The sequence below is a fragment of the Gracilinanus agilis genome, chromosome 5 (assembly GCF_016433145.1).
Source record: "Gracilinanus agilis isolate LMUSP501 chromosome 5, AgileGrace, whole genome shotgun sequence".
Classification (NCBI taxonomy): domain Eukaryota; kingdom Metazoa; phylum Chordata; class Mammalia; order Didelphimorphia; family Didelphidae; genus Gracilinanus; species Gracilinanus agilis.
The window spans coordinates 163843533-163864290 of NC_058134.1; the positions used below are offsets into that span (position 1 = coordinate 163843533).

The 20758-nt window shown below is 31.5% G+C and overlaps 1 protein-coding gene across 1 annotated transcript in view; it reads right to left on the reverse strand.

Moving 5' to 3' along the window:
• SEMA3E (semaphorin 3E) overlaps positions 1-20758 on the reverse strand; it is a 385477-nt gene that overhangs the window by 260349 nt on the left and 104370 nt on the right. The window contains exon 4 of the mRNA XM_044679056.1: positions 19509-19520. Coding sequence (XP_044534991.1) covers positions 19509-19520 — 12 coding nt within the window. The remainder of the gene's footprint in view (positions 1-19508; positions 19521-20758) is intronic.

Genomic DNA, 20758 nt, shown 5'->3' on the forward strand with positions numbered 1-20758 from the left:
GCGGGGGGGGGGGGGGAGGAGCTCGGGGGGTGAAGGGGAAAGTAAGAACATAAATCAAGTAACCATGATAACTTTTCTAAAAAATAAAAATTATTTAAAAAAAACTAGAGCAGTTTATAGAGGAAAGGAATATCTACCTTTCAATAGATATCAGCATTAGCTGCAATGATGCTTTGTGATTCTGAAGAAGAAGACAGGGGCCTTGTGCCATTCATTACCAATAATACCATTTGACAATGATGGAAATAATGACTGCTAGCTAGAGATGCCAGAGGGAGAAACTTTTTATTTACTTCATTCTACACACTTTATTTTAATCATTAACTATTGACATTGGAACATCTCTGCAAGGTACAGGGATATTTTTGCCAGCCAATCACACATCAATTTTATATTAAAAACATTTATTGGTTAATAAGCAGGACTAGCTTTAGATAACATTGTGAAGTAGGTGGAATTTTTCCTAATCTACCCTCTACAGACACCAACTAGTCATTTCTCCTATCAAGTTTTAGAAAGGCAAAGTTGAAAAATCGTTGGATTGTGAATCTGAAGACTTAACATTTAATTAAGTTCTCACTCTGCTACTTTCTACCTATATGAACTTGGGCAAATTGCATCAAGCTTTCTAGACTTCTTTCCCCTCATCAATAAAATTATAGATTTGCCCTGGATGATCACAAAAGTCTATTGTGGCTGTAAATTCTATTAACTGTTTGTATATTTCATTCATGCTGAGTTGTAAATGGTTGGTGACTTTAATTGCTACTCCTCTCAAGTATATTTACACTTTAAAGGCATAAAATATTTGCAGGAAAGTGTTAAAGCTCTAATTTTGGAAACCCAGAGGTCAGATAATGTGTTTGTGAAAAGATCTGGGGGCTTAGTAGCTGTCCTGAATCACTAGAATCAAACCTAATCTTCTTGTTACAAAATTGGGTTTTAGGTCTTTTCACTGGTTGCTTATTGCCTTAATTTTATGAGTTAATAGCATCAAGATTATAGATTCAGAGCTGGAAAGGAACATTGAAGACCACTAAATTCAATACTATCATTTTAGATATATGGAAACTGAATTCTAGAAGGAATAAGGGAATTACACAGGGTCAAATAACCAATACATCTTTGAATTAGGACTTGATCCCAAGTCTTCTTGACTGTAAGTTCAGTACAACAGTTATTACTCAAAACTATGTCCATTGGCTGTAGAAATTAATACAGTATTCTACACTGAAATTTAGCTTGTCAAATAATGAGAAAAATCAGTCAATGTAATACAGGAGTTATGACCACAACTACAAGAATTCAGCTATTTTTCTCCATTCCTTTCAACCAATTCACTGCTATGTAGAGGAGATTTCTTTTCAATAAAGAGTTATTTGAATGTATGGCATTAGCAAGAAATCAGAGGAGTAAAGGTTCTAAACATTAGCCTGAAATTTCATTTTTATCAAAAGCATCTGGTGCCTTATTCCAATAATATGTCTACAGAGAATGCCAAAGAAGAGCTGTCAAAGTCCCTTGCATTATACATAGAAAAAATATAATAATCGCAACTTAATACAGACTTAAAATATTATATTTCAGTAGTAGTACCTATCCTTGTCCTCTCTTAATAGAGATTGAACTATAAAAACCTTAACCTTAACCTAAAGAAAACATTATCTGGAAGGACTTCTAGGTAAATTATTTTTCTTTTACTCTCAAATATTACAAAAATCTTTTACATTCCTAGAACTGCCTGCTTCACTTATTTCTAAGACAGTGCTCTCCAAAATGCAGTCAAGATAGAATTTCTTATTATGTTTATTTGCATTTGAATTTCTATTAAAGCTTTTTTGTACCTTGGTCAATAATTGCAGCTAGAAACAAAGAAGATAAATATGTAATAACAAAATTGTAGTGCTTTTCAATTACAAAATATAACCTATGAATTTAACATTTTCATGCAAATAGATCAGAAAATAAATTAATATGAAGGACAATGTTATATATGTTATATATACAAATGGAGAGATAGAAAGACAGACAGAGGGAGATTTAAGTAAGAAATGAATAAATGAATTTTGATTTTTATAATAGTTCATTTGTATTTTTAAAATGGATACACTACATTTTTAATCATTGCAATGCTCATATACATATATATATTGTAAATAAATTATTGGTAGCTAGGTACATAGTGGATAGAGCTCTGGACCAGGACTCAAGAAGACCAGAATTCAAATCCATTTTCTGACACTAGCTGTATTATCTTGGGCAAGTCACCTGAAACTGCTTGCCTCAGTTTACTCATCAGGCAAATGCAGATAATATAATGTCTACCTCCCAGGGTTGTTGTGAGAATTAATAAAATAATTTTAAAGTTGTTAACATATGCCTAGTACATAATAAGCACTATATAAATGTTGGTTATCATTTTAATTAAATGAATCAATTAAGTAAATTATAAAGCTAGAAAAGACATTTTAATAGCAATAACATATCACACCAATATAGTACCTTATCTCTTACAAAGCACTTTTCTTTGTAGACTGATACAGTACAAATATTGTGATCTTCATTTTATAGATAAGGAAAAAAGAGACTTCAGAATTTAAGTGTCTTGCTTCTGGTAACATAGTAGTCTTCTAGGAAATGCCTGGGCTGAGATGTTGAAGACAAACCTTCTAATGCTAAGTTCAATAGTACTGGTTCTTATTTCTCGTTAATCTCAGGAGATATTCTGCAGGCAAGTGCATGTCTGAACTTTTCTAGGACAAATAATTCCTCTCTTGAAGATTTTTCCATAGTATAGATTCTATGACTTCCTTATCAAAAGGAATGTTTTTTGTCAATCCTACAGTTAATATATTATTCCTTATGCCTAAACCATATGTCTCTTATTTTAAATGAGTCTCATTTATTCTATTTTTTAAGTTTTTCTACAAAAATGAATACTGGATCATCTTCCTCATTAAAAGACAAAAACTTTTTTTCATCTACTCTATACGTAAGTTTCCCTTAACAAAACTTTCCTTTAGGTCAACAGTTAGCAGTTCTTAAAGTATAGTCTGGGGACCCTTGGGAGTTCCCAAGACTCTTATATGTAAGATTCATTATGTCAAAGCTATTTTTATGGTATAAGTGTTTAATTTAAATATGGTAAATATTCTTAGATACAACCCACATAAACAGAAGCTCTTGGAGGGATGCTCAATAATTTAAAAAATAATAAAATATTTCTGAGCCCAAGAAGTTTAAGAACTGCTCTTCTAGGCTGTCAATTCCTTTTTCCACTCCTCATGGAATCTTTTTGTTACTCCTTCTTCCTTAATTTTTGAATTCTCTGTATTTTTCTTATTTTTTTACAAGAACTGAACTAAGCTATTACAATAAAAGCAGGATAGAAAAAATTTGCTTCCTATGTCTGGCATGTAACAACATGCTTTGTAATATATTGTATATTACATTAATTTTGACATTGGCTTTCTCATAGCATTGCTACATTTCTGACTTTATTTATCATGTATTTGATTATAAATCCTGGGCTCTCTCTTCTATACTTTTATCCAGACAAATCTTTATGTGTTCTCTAGTTGAAGTTTTCATTTGTTTGTTTCTAAATATGTTATCATAAAATTTCCTATAGTGAAAATATTTTGTTTAAGTAGAAATACTTTTCCAATTTCCCAAATTATTTCAAATTATATTCTTATTTTTCCAGAATATTAGCAACTATATATAATTTATTATTTTGAAATTTGATTGTCATGTTCTCAGTTCACTTATCTGAAACATGAATAAAGATATTGTAAGGAATAGACCCAGAACTAATCCCGATGGAGTATCTTCCGCTATACACTGAGATAATGATAAATACTTAATTTAGGTTTTAGCCTTCAAGCCAGGTAATCTAAGTTGCAGGAGTCAATATTATGGATCTGTAGTTTGTTAAATATCTATGTCAGTTTCTCCTTATCTCACTGCCTAATATGCCATCACAGAAGGAAATTAAATTTGTCTAGTATTATTTGTTCTTTCAATCAGAGTACAAAAACTCTATTGGATTTTATTATGCCATTCTTCTTAAACCATGTGGTCATCTGAACCTCCTGAGTAGGGTAGAATAAGGATATTTTAAACAAATATAATGGGGACGAACATATATTTACAAGCTTCTTTGCCCCACAATATAATTATAATTATAAAAATTAAATGGCAATGAAAAGTTTGGCTTTGTACCTTATATTATAAGACATATGGGATAACAAAGATATTACAAGTTTAGAGCTGAAAAATTAATGTGTTATACATAGGTTTTCTGTGGCATCCTCATCAATTCTCTTATTGATAGTAAAAAACAAATGTCTTATTACTAATTAAGAATTCTAAAAAAGAGTTTTGCAAGAATTTAAGCATGCCTAAATCATATCTAAAAGAAACAAAAAAGCTAAATGAAAACATCATTGTCTTAGCTAATTTATGCCTAAATATTTGGTGATACTTATTCTTTTCATTTTAACCCCTAATACTATCGGATTATATTAAACAAAGTCATCATTAGACAAGTTGTGGAGAAAGAAAGAAAAACATAGTAAAATATATATATAGCAATTACATTTAGGATTTGGATTTTTTTGGCATTTTGGGGGGGTTTGTTTGCCCAACCCTTAAATAATCTGATAAAACAGAGCAATGGACTTGGAATCAAATTACTTGAATTTGAATACTAGTCTTGTTACTTCGTTATCATGTGCTAATGATGTACTCATTTAGCAAAATTGTGGTACAGAGAAGTTATCTATAAATTGATAGTTGGACTAAATTCCCCTATAGTGCTAGATATTTTCAAAATACTTGATTCCATATCATTCACAGTTATGGAAATAAACCTGAGGAAAGGAATAAGTGAGGTGGAAGAAGGAAAGACAGATAGGAGAATAAGATTGAGACATTTACCAGAGAAGAAAAAGAACTGGCAAGACCAAGACAAAGAAAGAGCATCTATTTAAAAAAAAAAAGATTCAGTTGATGCTATGGTGAACATAAGGAGGGAAAAAAAAAACTATTTTTGTCATTTCATTTAGGTTGTATGTTTCATAGAAAGTTACGACTCTCCTTAACTCTTTCTTGCTTTTCATTGATCTCTAAAATACAAGATTTATTAGATTAACGCATGTAAAACTTAAAACTTTTTTTTGTCCTTCAACATCTAGATATCCCCTATTAATGGGGATATCTATGGAGGCAAGGAGTTTTAGTTTCTGGGTAGGATCTGGAGGTGATCATATCCTAAGATTCATGGCCTGATGAAATCTAATGGTTGAATATGGCAAGGTTAGGCTTCCCTGATCTCTGCATATAATTTATCTAAATTTGTTTCTTTTTTTAAATTTGCAAAAATATAATTTGATAAACTAATGAAAATTCTGTTTCTTATTAATTTTTGAATGTTGAAATCTATACTTGAACAAAATTATTCTGTTGCTTTTATTTTTTCTGTGGGTCTTGGTTTCATGATTATCTGGACAAATGACAAAAAGCCTAATACCACTGATAATTAAATGGTTATAATAGACTGTGGTCCAGTTTTACTGAAATAAGTTTTGATTCTCTGATTTCTTAATCATATGAAAAGAGTAATAATATTAATTAAATATTATCTTGTTTGCTAAGAAGAACACTAATTTATACCCCTTCCACAGAATAACATTTATATATACCATGACCTTTGTAAAATAGCTTCATAGAGTTTATAAATAATCAGTAAATCTTAGCTCACTTACAATTTGGCCAAAAAAAAAAGTTATATCTTTTCAATTAGGTAAGACATGGGATTTTAAAAACTATTAAATTGCATAGTCTCACAGAGAGCATAGACCAAATTATTCTAGAGAGCATCAGGACGTGCTCTTATTAGTATATTCAATATTAATATTCAAGAAAGATATTGGAGATCTATTTCTCAGGTTCTAAGCTTTATTTACTTGAGTTCTATTTGAGATAAGTATATGCTTTTTTCCTTCACAATAAGAATGTATTTGTTTCCATCTACATATAAATGACAGTTAACTAACATTTTCTTGTCTAATATTATAATTTTTATTAGTGTATCATTGAATCATAGAATGTTAGAGGTAGAAAGGAAATCAATAATAATATAACCTATTCAACACCAAACAGAATTCCAGCTATAAAACAACCTCAAAGTGATTATCCAATGTAAATTATCTAAATCTAGATTATCTAAATAATATAAATAAAATCTAAATCCAATTGAGATTATGCAAGAGATTATTTACCTGAAGACCTCCAACTGTCAATGCAGTACTTCTTTGCTCCTATTTTAAAAGGTCAAGTATCTATTATTTTATCTTTAAGCAAGGTTAGAGGATGGGGGAAAGGATAATGCCCTTGTGATTTAACTGTTAGGATCTCCCAGTGCAGAATTTCCTTTACTAAAATTTATGAGATTCTCAAAACATATAATGCAAATCTATTTATAGAAAGCAGCATGTATTCCCAAATCCATTAAAGGAGGAATTTGAACTCATGTATGGCTAATCTGTAGTTATCTATCTATTTAATAGGCCATGCTGCCCTTTAATACCTTTAGCTTCTAAGTGGAAAATATCATTACTGACCTTTTTTTTGTTCAAATAAATGAATTACCTAGCAATTGGTTCTGTGACTGTAGGAACTCCTCCAGACACAATCAAGCTGGTCCTAGGAGATTAAGCATAACGAAAATCTCCAGAGATATATCTGAAGACCTTCTGAGTTGGTATGATCTGCCAAAACATACTTACCTATGGCATGATTTCTGAAAACCCAATCAACTACAAACCACAAGATAGTACTATGAAGGATTTTAAGTGAAGCATTATGTTTCAGAAGGTGCACATTGATTGAGAGTAATAAATTCGAGCTAATAAACTGTATAGAAAGAGTTCTTAACCTGGAGCTCATGTGTCCCAAAGGGACTGTGGCTAGATTTAAGGATGTCTGTGAATTTGTATAAGAAAAAGTATATCTTTATTTTCACTAATTCCTCAGTTATTAATGAAAGGAACAAAGCATTCAAAGAAGGTGTACAGGTGCTCTATCAGACTGTGAAAGAAATGAATAAGAAAGTAATAAGAAAGGAACAAGAAAGGAACAAGAAAGGTTAAGAAGTACTATTTCATAGTGTAAAACCTTAAATGTATTCTTATATTTATCTTTGTACAATCTTTTAGAGTAATTTTTAGGTTGACTTCCATTAATATGAATATAATCATAGGTCATAGGATCTACAGATGTTAAATTGTTAAGAGATCCAATCCCTTCATTTTAAAGATGGGGAAATTTAAACCCAGAGAGATTAAATAACTTGCAACAATTATACAAGAAATAAATGACAGAGATGCTATTAAAATCCAGGTTCTCTGATTGAAAATCAGGTGGTTTTGGTTTATTTGTGTTCTCACTATAACATAGTGTTAGAGGAATATGTCAGCTTTATAACTTTATAACTTTCATGAAAAAAGTGGGAGAAAACTTTTGCACATTTTCAAAAGACCAGGGATGGTATAAATTTAAAGTACTTTTGGCTTGTTCTAATTGACTTTTATTTTCCATATAGGAAGAGGAATTTTAAGTGATTTAAAAAGAAAATAAGCAATCCTCATGCCATCCACTAACATGATTTCAGATACAAAAGGGGAAGTACATTAAATCTTAGGGGAAATAATAAAAAAATTCTAACTATGTAACTTAATTTGCATCTTTAGAAAGTATTGAAGTCAATTTCTCACATTTTTGACTTTGTTAGAAATGTGATTATTGGTGCAAATTATTCAGTACATTTTTAGCAATGTATATAAGCAACTGAAGATTTAAGTCCTTTATGAAAATTTGAAGAAGGAACAAAAACAAAGCCATTCTGATATGATAATGAAGAAAAATGCAAATAATTGACAATTGAGTATAACTGTTCAGTATACAAAAAAACTCCCTTGAAGATTTCTTTTAAAAATAATTTTAAGGATGAATCTTCACAAGGAATAGTGACTATAGAAACCTATATGGAGTATAGATGAGATCTGAAAGCTAAAGAATAAATGCCACTTTCCCAAAAATAGTCCATATAAAGAATATATTCTAACCTGAGTCAACTACTTTTGACTAAATGGAACCATAGGGAGTAAAGTAGAAGCAAGGCCAAGACTGGCATATGAACCTATTATAAATCAACTATCCATTGGGCTGTTATTTTTGGAACATTATATAAGGAAAAAAGACAAACCAATAGGCTTACCTCAGCAGGAAAAAGTGTCCTTTTGATTGCAGAAAAGAAATTTTACAGTGGAAATGGGAAGAAGAAAATCTATGTAGAGCCGAGTCATTTCCTTGGGCTTGGCAGTCCTAAAAGTCTTCACATAAAAGGATGTTTGGAATAAAAAATCCAGGAAATTAACTGCCTGACATTTTTCCTCAGGCTTTGGTTCTTTAGGATACTGCCAATTATGTGATATAAATAAACCAGAGAACAAATAATATCAATTTTAAAAAGGGCAATTGTAATAAAAAAAGATCTTCTAACGTGGTTTTACCTTTGACCTTGCTATCTTCTGGCTGGAATAAAGAACACTTTTTGGTAAAGTCAAACAGTGCTAAGAAGAAGATAGAAAAAGTGTAGTAGCTCTGACGATAAATAAAATACATGCTCAGTTTCTACAAACTTCAGAATGGTATACCTTAGTATTCTTTTTATTATCTGTTTATTGTGCAAGCACTATATTTGATCAACATATAAATTATGTTATGCTTAAATATCATCGCAGTTAATCCAATAGTAATAGACTTTAGCATTAAATATCTTTCTTTCATGGTAGCTAGACGGCACAATGGATAGTGTGCTCTGCCTAGAGTCAGAAAGAATTAGATAGTTATTAGCTGTGTGGCCTTGGTCAAGTCACTTAATTTTATTTCCCTCAATTTCCTCATCTTTAAAATTAGATGGAGAAGGAAATATAAAATCATTCCAGTATCTTTAACAAGAAAATTGCAACTAGGATCATGAAGAATTGGGCATGACTAAAAATAACTGAAAAGCAACAACAAAACATTTTATAAACATTGAAATTTGAAGTAAAAATGTTATTTGATTGAATAAGAATACCTTATCTTAATCATTTTTGCTTCATACAACTTTAAGAATCAAAAATGAGATTAAGAATATTTTTCTGTGTTTTCATATGTAAAAAAGCAATCATTTTTACCTTCACATGCCATTCTAAAGAGTATCTACCTCAATTTACTTTCAATACTGCTAGCTTTAAGATAATGTTAAATTTTAAATTTACACATATGTTTCTTGATGAATAATATGAATTAACACACTCTTCAAACTAAATCCAAGGGGTTAGGCAAAATGTTGTGCAATGGGTATCATATTCCTTTTATATTTTATAAAAATTGAAAATAAGAATTTATATTAGTAGTTTTATCAGGATTCATTATACATTAATTCTTAAGTTTATATTTTGATTATTATAATTAATCATAATTATGTGTCTGTAATACAAGATACATAATGAATTGATTCAAATGTATAAGAATGATATTCAGTTCCTTAACAAATCATCCAAAGATATGAATGGGCATTTTTGAAGGAAAAAATAAAATCAATAAACAGCCATATTTTAAGATTGCTCTAAATAATAAATCAGATGAATTCATATTAAAATGTCTTGATAGTTACATTGTGAAGTATGTTTTTGAAAAAAATTATTTTTAAAGAGATATAACTGTTATTAGAGGGGTAAACTCTTGGTGAAGCTATTAATTATCAGAGCCATTCTGGAATATAATTTGGAACTATGTTCAAATAAAAAGTAAACTGAGTACTCTCTCTGACCCAGAAAAATCATTACTAGTTATATATAACAAGAGAGATCAAAGAGAGAGGGGAAAAGTCTTGTGTACAAAAATAGTTTAGCAGTTCTTTTGTAACAGCAAAAAATAAGAAATAAAGTGGGTATCTTAGTTGGAGAATTAATGTCTAAAAAAATTATTAATGCAAATAAATTAATGGTAAAGTGAGGTAATGAAATATCAACAATATTATGAAATGATGAATTTGAAAGTTTCAGAGAACTAAGGAAGTTTGTATGAAAAATACAGAGTGAAATGAGAAATCAGATAATAATTTATGAAATAGCCAAAACAACTTTGAAAGATTTAAAAACTCTGATCAATGAAATAATTAACCATGTATTACTTTTCAGAGTTGATTAGAAAGCATGCTATTCATCTTTCTCATGAAAGAGCAATGGACTGTAGATACAGAACTTTAGGCACATTAAAATTCCTATACACCCTTATATGCATATGTATAAAATATATATGAATTTTGCTAATTGTTCCAAAAAGTGTTTTTATTTATTTAATTGAAGTAAGAGAAAGACAACAGCTACTGAAAGTGCTGCCAAAAAAAGAAAGGAAGAGAAAAGAATAAAAAGAGATGACTGAAGTACTTTAAAAAAAAAAAAAAGCACAGAAGAGAAACAGAAAGACCACAAAGAATTAAAATAGGATGTTGGAGGGGAATCACTTATGTTTAAGTTGAAGTAAAAAAAAGGTAGGGTAGCAATCATGATATCAGGTAAATCAAAATTTAAAAAAACATCTAATTTTTAAAAAAGTAATTGAGAAAACTCCATTGATAAAATGTTTCTCTAATAAAAATCCCTTTTCTCAAATACATAGTGAGACAAATTATAAAATGAGAGCCATTCTTCAACTGATAAATTATCAAAGTATATGAAGAGGTAGTTTTCAGAAGAAGAAAAGTCAAGCCATTTCTATTCATATAAAAATGTTATGAATCACAATTAATAGCAAAACTGCAAAGAAAATCAATTCTGACATCACCTCACACCTATTAGAAAAGATATATGCTATAAGAGATGATGGAAAATATGTATACTAATCAACTGCTGGTGGAGTTCTCAACATTCTTGAGAGCATATTGAAAGTCCAAAAATTGTATATACTGTAACATGCATGATCTTAACTGGGGTGAACTGCCTCACAGAATTCCACAGTACCCACCAGAACTCCAGGAAAGGAAGCAGTTGGGGCAGTTAAGAATGTGGGTATAAAATACAGGACACCCAGCTTGACAAACTCATTCTTTGGGGGGGAGCTGGGTGGCTTGAAAGAGGTAGGAATTGTTTCTTATCACCTAGTTCATCTCTAACCTCAGGGATCAGGGGGTTTCTTTGCTGAATACTCCATACTGACTATAACAAGGCTGTGAGCACTGTGAAAATATCTTATATACATTATCCCAGCCAATCTCTAAATAATACAGATCTTCAATCAAGACTACCTTCACCATCTTGAAATTGATAGTATTAGATTTAAGAGGAAGTTTAGATTGTGATGGAGTTAGGAGAATAGTTTTATTCAGAGGCATTCCCCTCTGAGGAGATTGCTATTTCTGACAGCATCCTGAAGATATTAGATAGTTTTACCTCACCCTCAGGCCTAGAATTTATCCCTCTTTCTCTGTTTCCCTGGGTTAATAAATCCCTTCCCTTGTTAATATTGTGAGGTGTGAGGTATTGTATTTTCAGGCTTTACAAACCCAATTCATATATTACCCAAGCCAAATCTCCATCCAGACAGACTCTGAATATAGCTGTAATCCTGAGTTCAAGAAAATCGTTAGAAGACATCCTGAGCACTTGATCTACCTTGGGCTTAAGGAATAAATTTCCAAAAGTGGAAGTTGTTAATTTCTGTGGGATTATTCCCTTTCTGTCAGCCAATTTAGCCCTGTCATAGCTAAGTCAAAATAGCCTCCATTCTTGGTCAGAAAGGGATTCTGTTTTAACAGTTATCAGAGATAGCAACTGCCAAGGAGGGGGAAGAGAGGAGAAAGAATGCCATCCATTCACTCCCCTCCCCCCCTGCTAGTGTTTGCAGCTTGATACTTGCTGTGACACCATTGCTAACTAGACCCATTTTTACAATACTCTTTGACTCAAAAAAATTACTACAGACCTGTACTAAAAAGAAATGAAAGAAAAAAGTAAATTGATGTATATATACAAAAATATTTTTGGTACTTCTTTTTATGGAATCAAAGAATTAAGCATTTAAGGGATTTCCAGCATTTGGGGAATTGCTGCACAAGATGTTGCATATGATTGTGATAGAGTAGTAATGTGGTAAAGAAATAAGGGAGTTCAGAAAAAAGTGGGAAGATCTACTTGAAGTAATGCAAAGTAAAGTGAGCAGAACCAAGAGATCATTGTACACACCAACAACAATAATGTAATAATGATCAGGTTATGTGATAGAATAACAGAGAGTAAGAGAATTAGGAAGTAATTTTTTTTCAAAAAACTGTTAAGAATAGACAATAAGTTAAAAAAAAGCAAAAGAGATGTGAGAAAGAAAACTGGACTTTTTGTTATATTCCTTTATATTTATCATAAAAGTACAAGTATTTCCTTAAAAATCCTCAATGTTTATTAAGGCAAAACAATTGAATCAATGAATTTAGCTTTCTCCATTTAGAATTAAATCACAATGAGAATATTATTTTTCTTACTCTAGAAAATAGAACCTAAATCCTATTAGTACTAGAGGAAAATGTCTAAATTCTACTTCCAGCATAATGTGATAAATAGCTAAATATTATGGTAAAATAATATGATATATTAGAGCACATATGATAAGCTCTGCTTCCTCTGTTCAATTACTAGTAAGATTGCTTCATAGTAAAAGCACCTAGTCACCAATGGGGCAGCTTTTTAATAAGAAAACATTTTGATATAATAATATGTTCAAATATTTCAGTGTTCCCCTTTCTTTTCAGATATATAATTGACTACATGAACATCTTATTCTTAATTTCTAATATTCTTAAATGATATAATAAATATCAAAGGTACCTTGAAACTAGTTAACAAAAATAAGGGGTGGATAATTCATAAATTGAACATGAAAAACAAGTCTTTTTTCCTATTCATATTTCCAAGAAAATGCCCTCTGCTACTAGGTAGCATATGCAATTATGAAAAGAAAATCCAGAAGGAAAAAATGTAGTTATGACTGTAATAAAAAGCATATGGTTTCAGAAAAAGTATATTATACTCAAATTTGATTAAATGTACGCATAACAAAGAAGAACTTATAAAAATATTTGTCTTTTGGACTTCCAGATTTATAGGTAATAAAATGACCCTTCCCCCAAAAGTCACACTTAAATGTGTAGAGGTGATGGTGTCAAAAATTGAATTTGTGAGGAAAAAACATAAGCCTAATATAAATTTCAGAATTTATAACACAATATCATTTTAGTATGGCACCTGGATTTAAAAAAATGTTTTTATACTACTTATAAAATATTATTTTCTTAGAATCACTTTGCCAGAAAAGTAAATGGCGAAAATAGACTATTTTTTGGTTATTTAGTTCTGTGTATTACTGGATTATATGGTATTCTCTCACAGAATGCGTACTGATTAAAAAATCTTCAGATAAAACAAATTTGAATTAATTTCACATTGAAAAAAGTAATTAGTATTACCTTACAATTGCTGTGAATAATCGAGACAATGAGAATATATGGTGATTATATAATAACTTTTCAGTAGTCCCACAAAGTAGCTTGTTCCTTTATGGTTAGCCTGATCGTAATTAACCATTTGTGTGAATTGTGTTTCCTGCATTTCTTCACATGTGCCTTTATGATTTTTGTTACTATTTTTCTGTATTGGAGGAAACAAAAGCTAATCCTTATCTTTATATTAAGTAAGTGAGATGGTTATTCAAATTCACTGGGTTATAAATAATATAACCTTTCAAGTACACTGGTATAAAATAGAATGATATAAAAAATGAATATAGCAACATAAAATAGTCAGGTAGTTGAGAGGGTGAAAAGAAATGTGTTCATAGTTGTTATTACTATATATGACGAATTCCACATTGGACAATGAAAACTCTCATCTCGTTAGGTTATTTCCTGGGGAAGAAAGAACATTCTTTTTTTGTTTTTTTTTTTCCAGAGATTACATGTTGTTACAATTTTTAATAATCATTTTTGACATTTTATCATCAATTTTATCTCCCTCCCTGCCACCATTCTCCCTTGTCCAAGATATCAGGTACTTGATAGATGACAAAAGTTCTACATGTGTTACTATACAATATGTATTTCAGTGTTCATCATGTTGTAAAAGAAGACATATTGCTTACACTAGAGAAAAATTTATTGAGGAAATAAAGTGAAGAATGACATATTCCAATCAGCAATCAGATTTTGTATTTTCCGTCTATAGCACTGCATTAATGATAGCCTTTTACATCATGCATCTTTAAGAGTTACACTGGTGATAACAATTAAGTCATTCACAGTTAATAATTGTACTTTATTGATGTTTATATATACAATGTCTTCCTGGTTATACTCATTTCACTTTTCATCACTTCATATAATCTTTACAGATTTGCACGTGCATGTGTATTATTATCTTGTTGGTCATTTCTTATTGTGCAAATGTTACATTTCATTCAGTGTGAGATCATAACTGCTATCCCTACTTTTGAAAATTGGTTGAAGCATAGAAGATTCTGTTGCAGTTCTTTTTCTTTATTCTGTGTGTGTGTCTACATGACTTAAATATGTTTCTTGAAGATAACATTGTGGGATTCTGTCTTTTAATCCACTCTGCTATCCATTTTATAGGTGAATTCATCCCATTCACCTTAACAATGAGGATTGCTCACCGTATGTTTCCCTCTGTCTTATTTTTCCCATTTGTCCTCTTTTCCTTTTATCCTTTCTCTGTTCACAAATATTTTTTTCTGATTACCACCTCCCTGAATTCACCACCCCTTTTGTCTGTCAATCTCTTTTCCTTTTCTCCTTCCCCTCTTACTTCCCTATAGTTGGATTTTAATAGCTATATGTGGATATTATTCACACTTTGCTTCAATTCTGAAGAGAATAAGTTTCAAGAATTCCCTGCTTTGGTGTCCATTGTTTTGGGAATGGCTGAATAAATTGTGGTATCTGATGGTGATGGAACACTACTGTGCTAAAAGTAATAATGAGCTGGAGGAATTCCATGTGAACTGGAAAGACCTCCAGGAATTAATTCAGAGTGAATGGAGCAGAACTAGGAGAATATTGTGCACAAAGACTGGTACATTATGGCACAATTGAATGTACTAGACTTTTCTACTAGCAGCAATGGAATGACCCAGAACAATCAAGAGGAACTTATGAGAAAGAACATTACCATATCTAGAGAAAGAACCGTGGGAACACAAATGCAGAAGAAAAACCTAAGATCAATCACATGGTTCAAAAGGGATATTATTTGTGTTTTAATGTTAAAAGATCACTCTACTGAAAATATGAATAACATGGAAATAGATTTTGAACAATGATACATGTATAACCTAGGAGAATTGCTTGTCAGGTAAGGGTTGGGGGAGGGAAAAAGATTATGAATCATGTATCCATTGAAAAATATTCTAAATAGAAAATAATACTATCTACAGCTAGAGAAAGAATTGTGGGAGTAAAAAATAAAAATAATTGCTCCCCTCCATGTTCCTCTCCAATATATTGCTTCTTATGCCCCTATTCATCTGAGGTAATTTACCCTCAATTTTCTCTCCTTTTCTGTTTTCCCAGTGTTTTCTTCTTGTACACACTCCTTTGTATATCTTTGATTTTGTTTTGTGCTTTTTTGGAGAGGAACTCCAAATTGCTCCCTGTTTTCTGACTATTTATGTTCCTATTCACTGCCATAATAGTGATAAAGTTCTTAAGTATATTCCATACTTCAATTATCCTAAATAATGTAGTTGCTTTATATACTTCAAGTATCATAGATATCAAGTATCTAAGTCATCATCTTATATAGTAAATCAATCAGTCTAATTCCACTGTTTCCCATAATTACCTTAAGTATCTTTTGTATCAAAGATATCTTAGGCATCTTATAACTTATGTGATAATTCAATAAGATTCTTTTTTTAAATTCCAATCAATTAGTTTACTCTACTATATATTTATTAATAGAGCCAAATGATATTTTTGTAGTTCAAAATTTTGTAATTCATATTGCATACTATTTTGTTGCTAGAGTGACTGATTCCTCTTCCTTAATCCTTTGACTTAAATCATTAAAATCAATTTATTACTATCAATTTATATAGATTATAAAGAATTAGAATTTTAAAAATATTTTTCTAGATGAGATGATGCTAGTTTTATGTCAATTCAATTCAAAGTGTTTTTCTTAACTAAGTGTATTTAGACATACATATATACATATATATGCATCTCTCTACCTATACACACACACACACATATACAATATACATATAAACAAACTCAAGATAATATGGTAAGTGCTAGGGATACAAATACAAAAGTTAAAAAGTCCTTGACCTAAAGGATCTTATTGACTAAGGGAATAAAACAGTACGTAACAAAATATGTATACAACAAAAAACAGGATGGGGGTAAGAGAAAGATAGAGTGATCAGGTAGTCAAAGTGCATGGAGAAAATTTGATTAGTAAGGCTTCATAGGGAAAGATGTATCTAAGTTAATATAATATATAATATAAAAAAGAATGGAATGAAAGGCATTCAGCAGGAGAAGATTAAGTAACATGGAATATGGACAACATGAATGTAATTATATATTGTGAATAAAAATGAAATATTCAGACATTCATTTGCCTGCTGCCAATATAATTATGTATTTTCATCCTAGTAATTTAACATTTTTCTGACTTATCATTCACATTCATTTTCTCCTTGACTTCTTATACAGTAGTTCATTCTGTGGCAATAAATTTCTTTTTCTACCATTAAATATGTAAATTTTTGTACATCTGAAATGTTCCTGTTTCCTAGAGTTTTTAACCTTTTATATTATAACAAGAAAAACAAATGACCTTAAGTTGGTCAGTTCTTCTCCTTCAAATTCCATTATAGTTTTTATAACTATAATCTTGTAATTATAAAAATGTCATTTTTATATTATTTTAGGTGTTTCTGTTTTTGAGGCACCAATTCAAATGAATGGGGAACTATAATTTTTACATAAGTAATAAACATTAAGCACCTACTGTGTGTGTGGAACTGTACTGGAAAGTATAAAATAAATTAGACAGAGACGCTATGTGAGTAGAAAACATGAATAAATTTTAAGTACATACAAAATAAATATAATGCAATTTGGGCTGAGTTCACTAACAGTTAAGATCTGGAAATGTCCCACTGAAATGTCCCAAAAATATATTTGAACTGGGTATGACAGATACTAGTAATCCGAAGAGACAAAGATGAGAAGGCAATCTGTTTCAGTTATAGGGACCAGTCACTGTAAGTTGATAAAATGGTAGATGGAATATCTTATGTGAGAAGCCCAGTTTGAGCTTAAATATAAAAACATTAAGCAAGTGATTTAGGAAAAAAATTGATTGGAAAAGATAGGTTGTGGAGTGAGTATAAAACAAACACAAAAAATCAAAATTTAGATTATTAAGTTTGAAATTTTAATAGGATATGTTTGAGAGTATAAAAATTTCTCATAAAAATCCATCATCATCATTTTATTGTATTTTATTTTTTGAAAAACTTACCTTTTGTCTTATAATCAATACTGAAGAGGAATAAGGTTTAGGCAACAGAGGTTAAATGACTTGCCCAGGGTCATACAGCTGGAGTCTGTGGCCACATTTGAACTCAGGACCTCCTGTCTCCAGGCCTGGTTCTCAATCCTTTAAGCTACTTAGCTGCCCCCATACCCCCTTCATCATCATTTTTCAAAATTCATAAGATAGTTCAAAATAAATAGTAAGTATAGTGACAAAGCATGTATGACTTATGATTCTGTTCACTTGGACAGATATTTATAAGATCTGTAATTTCAAGAGATTGTTATCCAACAAATTATTCAATAGTATTAAAATCAATGTGCTGTCATAATATTTCCAATAGTTTGTCAAATCAAGTAGGTAGAAATACATACAAAAGATTTTCATATTAACTGCAGTTCGGAATTTATGTGTAGACTACAAGTTAAATTTTAATAAATAGAGGACTTTTCTTAGCAATAGGAAATTCTACAACAGCTTCACAAGTGGAAAGTAATTGATTTAACTACAAAATGCTAACTTTATCCTTTTCCATATTCAGTGAAAAGAAACAGAATTACATATCTTAAAAGAACCCTAAAATATTTAAGACAGGCCAATTAGAATTTGTAATTCCAAGCTGAAGTATTAATTCTAAGATATGAAAGCAAAATGTTTTTAATTGTATTTTTAAATCCCCTTATAAACAAAAGTCATACTTTAAATTTAAAAGAATATAGTTTTTATTCATATATCATGTCAATTATGAAAAGTGTGAACAATTAATAATGGGAAATTCATGAATTCTATACTTATGTTCCATTTAGAAATTGTTAAAATTACAGATTCTTTGGAGCATACCAAAAAATCCAAACATATTCAACTGGATTGGGTTGGCTGACAATACTAATATATAAGAATCTTGATAATTCAGAGGGTTATCAGTCTTCTTCCATTGAAAGGAAGAATAGAAAAGACTATACACATAGGATCATAAATTAAGAACTGAAAAGAAAACATTAGAGATCTCTTGTCTGATTTTCTCATTTTAGAGATGAGGAAATTGAAGGTTAAATAACTTATCCAGAAAAAAAAATAGTTAGTAGAAGAGGCATGAGTTAAATTTTAATTGATTCTCTGATTCCATGGCATGTTTTTCTACTTCATCACTTTTACTCATGAGACACTGGTCCAACATAGACAAAATTTCAGTCAAATATTTCAGTAGCAAAGATAAATTTAAAGATAACTCTAGACAGGCAGGGCCTGGATAAAGGAGGTCTTATTGCCTTTATGGTACCTGTCTCAATTTCTAAGCTAAAGATATTTATAAATATATGCTTGATAGAGGAAGTATGTACTTGATTTAATTTTAATGTTTAGTATCAGTGAAGAAATTACACAAATTTTATACTATTCAAAATGATAAATAAGTAACCAAAAAACATTAAATAAAAAGTATTATAATATACATGAATATATTATTGGCATCCACTTTTAAGAAGTATTAGTTATAACATCAATAAAGAAATGGAAATAATACCATTACATAGAACTGGAAGTTAAAATATTTAAGAGGTTCCCTGTAGGTATATGTGTATGCACATGAACTCACATATGCACATACACATACATATACATACACACACACACTCCATCGTCCATCAATAGCTCTATTTGGTTTGACTCTACGGAATATCATGCCTCTTTCAGTAGCATTTAAATCTCATCACTGCAGATTCACTTAGCTTTTGATGCTCAAGACCTTCTCAACTCCCTCACTTGCCTTGACTATCTGATTGGAGAGGTAGAGGAAGGAATAATAAATTCCCCAAAGTGTTCCTTCAGAGAGTTTGGAACTTCCTGGTAACTCTCCATTTTCCATCAGTTGCTTTGTGAGATTTCAACTTCAAGGAATATCATATGCCCAGATTCTTAAAATATACAAAAGTATATTGTCTTAGTAGCCGGACTTCCGGGTTAAGATGGCGGCAGAGTAAGAAGCAGCTCTAAACCTCTCCTGACCGAAACACACAAAACTCCTCAAGGGGACATAAAAACAAGTCCAGACGAACGGAGGAACCCCACAACAGGGCACAGCGTGGAAGGTACGTGGAATCGAGACATTTCCAAGCTAAAAAGGGCTCTCACTCAAGCGCGAGCTGAGCAACCGCCCCACCCCCACCCCCTCCACACTCACCTATAGCTCTGAACCCAGCTAAAAAGAAATAGAGCAAGTTTGGGGCACCCATCGAGTCATCAGCAGCTCCGGGACCTGTTCCTGAGAGCAGCAAGACTTAGGACCCCATTAAGTCAAGAACGCACGCGAAATCTGAGCGCGAAATCTGAGCGCGCGCGCGCGGGAGCGGACGCTGGGAGCGGAGCGCCGGCTGAGCAGAGGCGTGGGTGCCGGCTGAGCAGAGGCGTGGGTGCCAGCTGAGCAGAGGCTTGGGTGCCGGCTGAGCAGAGGCGTGGGTGGAGGCAAACACAACCAGGAACTAAAGCCTAAGTGGGGAACCAGTGCAGATGGGTATACGACTGTGGAAGTAGCTCCCTGAGACTTGTAAAGAAACCTCCTGCAGAGGTTCTAGCAAGGGAATCCACCAGGGGGCTTGACCTTGGAAAAAACTAGAACTCAGTCCTCAGGAGCCAATAGATCTCAGACAGACACTGAGAGCGAGGATAAACCTGAGAAGCTGCTGGGCTAATGATGGCTAACCAGTTACAGGAAATTCAGAAGAGAAAGAATAATAACAAAAAAAAGAAGTCTTTAACACTCGACAGCTTCTACACAGAGAAAATCCAGACAACCGAGCAAACAGAGGAGGAGAACAAACAACCATCCAGACCCTCCCCAAATAAGGAAAACTCCTCACAACCTATGGAAGAGTTCAAATCTGAGATTCTGAGGAAAATGGAAGAGATCTGGCAAGAAAATAACAGCTTAAAAGGTAGAATCTTGCAACTGGAAAGCGAGGCTCAGAAACCAAATGAACTGATAAGCAAATTGAACACAAGAAATGACCAGATTGAAAAGGAATACCAGAAGATTATGGCCGAAAACAAGAAGATTATGGCCGAAAACCAAAAGATTATGGCCGATTACCAGA